Source organism: Amblyomma americanum, chromosome 4, assembly GCF_052857255.1.
Source record: "Amblyomma americanum isolate KBUSLIRL-KWMA chromosome 4, ASM5285725v1, whole genome shotgun sequence".
NCBI lineage: Eukaryota > Metazoa > Arthropoda > Arachnida > Ixodida > Ixodidae > Amblyomma > Amblyomma americanum.
In genome coordinates this window covers 80375843-80378655 of record NC_135500.1, presented here as the reverse complement: position 1 = coordinate 80378655, position 2813 = coordinate 80375843, and the positions used below count along the sequence as shown (strand labels likewise).

Below are 2813 nucleotides of genomic sequence, written 5' to 3'. Positions count from 1 at the left end.
ACCTGTTTCGACCCGTCGCGGCGGTTCGGCGTGCCGGAGCGACGGGGTTCCAACAAGTTGGAAATTTTCGCAGCGACAGAGCGATAGCTCCGCCCTCTGACCAATGACTGCACGGCGGAAAAGCCACGTGACAACAAGAGGATTCGTGCGGGAAAGACGACAATGTTTGTTTGCTATACGTGCTTCCGACACCACGACAACATGTCGCGTGGACTGTTCAATGAGGTGCTGATCATCGAAGTATCCAAGCGCCCACTTCTATGGGATGTTAAAGATAACAACTTCCGCAATAAGTCGACCAAGGAGTCCCTTTGGGAAGAAGTGAGGGACGCAATTCGGGCAATTGACGACGCCGGTAAGTGAAAGCACGCTTTGTGGCGAGCTCGAAGATTATCAGCCATATTTTTTCATTGTGCAGCCAACAAATTTTCCTCGTCACACTGGCAGGATTCTGCAGCGTGTCAAAAACTGTTTTATGTCCCCGCGGATTCCTGCGTACTGCTCGGTGTTTTTTTTCTGTACGCCGGCTATTGTGCGTAGATGAGCTGTATGAAAATTGTCGGCATCACGCAGCCGTGAGCAAATGTTTTTGGTTCTTAAGACACGCTAGCTGCATCATTTTGTACCCTTCACTTCAATCGTGAAATGCACGACGTGCACGTTTTCATGTTCTCAGCTACGTTCGTAAATGCGGGAGGCGACCTTTCTCAGGCGTGAAGTTAATCCGGGCGCTGAGAGCCTAGTAAAATCGTCTCTTGCGTGTATGTAGAGCGAGCGCTCCGTCCCGCGGCACTGCCCGCTCATCGTAGTCTTGAACGTAGCATTTATCTGAAGCTTCTGAACCGCGCAAAATCATCTCGTGCGTGTCCGCAAAATAAATCATTCATCATGTGTGTGCCTCAGATCAGTCATGCATGCATGCATAATCAGTAAAACTGCCTTTTAGAAGAAAAAAAACTCGTGCTTCCGTACTGAATCGTGTGTTGTAAACATTTTCTGCAATATTCTTGTGTGCTAACAGATGAGAATTTGTACATGTTCATGCTAAACTTTGGGCCACATGTCTGCCATTGTTTCCTTATTTGCTTGTTTAACATTATGCTCTATACTGCTCCATATTTCAGTAACAGTTGAGGAGATTATTGCTCGGTGGAAAAATCTAAAAGATACGCACAGGCGAAAAATTAAAGATGAAAAAGATGGGAAGAAGAGTGGGTCAGGAGCCACTGCAAAGACGGCCTGGCCACATTTAAAGCAGATGGAGTTCCTGAGGGACTCCATGGAAACGAGACGGTAAGCAATGACTAATACTAATGACGAATTGAATGTGTAAGTGACAGCAATTAACAGCCTGTACATTCTACTCAGGAGCTTCTGCAACCTCGACGCAGTGAGCCACGTGCAGGTGGCCAGCGCAGCAGCCGAGACGAGCCACGCCAGCTGCAGCCCAGCATAGCCAGGCTCGAAAGAAGTAGAAGCATCGCCAAATGAATTTGAAAGCATGTGTAGTGTCCCAGGCCTTCCTGATGAACCAGGACCATCCTGTATGGCAACAAGTTCACAAGAGGTTCTCCCACATAGGGGAAACAAGTGACAGAAGAAAAGGCGGCAGGAAGTGGAGGCTGCTGACAGGGACATTCAGGCCGTGCGAAGTGCAATTCCTGCGCACAGGCCAATGGACGCCTGCAGCCATTTTCTTCTGTCCCTACGGCCGCAATTGGAGGCAACTCCACCACACATGCTCGTGCATCTTAAGATGGAGTTATTACATATTTGCCATTTGTACAGCCAGGGTGAATACCCTTCTAACCTGACTGTGCATAAGGAAATAAATGATCATTAATTTTTGTATGTCTGTTTATTTTTGCTGCAGTTCTACCACAGAAGCATACATATCGCACATACATACATGAATTCAACACAAATATATACAGTAGCCAATTTAATCAGAATGTTAATGATAGAAACAGTAGCACACAGCAGTGGGACGTCCCGCCAGTAACAAAAGGGTAAATAAAGCCTTAGGAGCAATGCAAAGGTGAAAAGCAGCTGGTGAGGATCAGGTAACAGCAGACCTGCTGAAAGACGGAGGGGAGATTCTGCTATGAAAACTAGCCACCCTGTATACACAATGCCATATGACCTCGACCGTACCAGAAGCTTGGAAGAACGCAAATATAATCTTAATTCATAAGAAAGGAGACGCCAAAGACTTGAAAAATTAGACCGATCAGCTTACTGTCCGTTGCCTACAAAGTATTTACTAAGGTAATCGCTAATAGAGTCAGGGCAACCTTAGACTTTAATCAACCAAATGACCAGGAAGGCTTTCATAAAGGATATTTCACAATGGATAACATTCACACTATCAATCAGATGATAGAAAAATGTGCAGAATATAACCAACCCCTATATATAGCCTTCATTGATTAGGAGAAAGCATTTGAATTGAATTAAATTTATTTCTCCAGAACAACTGGAAGGATTTCCAGGCAAAAAGCTGCTTTTGCAGCTTGACTGGGCCCAGGAAACCTTTACATAGCATAGCAGTGGCTTCGACATATCAGCTGATGGAAATGAACATAATAAAGATACAACAAAGGAGAACAAATATATACACTATCAAATACAAACAATCAGTACACTTAATACATACAACTGTATGATTAAAACTATAACTTCTAGCCTCATATAGTGCAAAAGAATACGTAACTAAGAAATGCATATGTAATATAATCACAAAAATGAACTTTATGTTCAGTAATACATATTTTAAACATATGTATATACATGAAAAGCAGAATACACACATC

The 2813-nt window shown here is 44.0% G+C and overlaps 1 protein-coding gene across 1 annotated transcript; it reads left to right on the top strand.

Moving 5' to 3' along the window:
• The first annotated feature begins 201 nt into the window (after positions 1-201).
• LOC144129607 (uncharacterized) lies at positions 202-1456 on the top strand. Its single transcript, XM_077663729.1, has 3 exons — positions 202-355; positions 1125-1293; positions 1369-1456. The coding sequence occupies exons 1-3, from the start codon at positions 202-204 to the stop codon at positions 1454-1456; spliced, it is 411 nt and encodes a 136-aa protein (XP_077519855.1).
• Positions 1457-2813: the final 1357 nt, after the last annotated feature.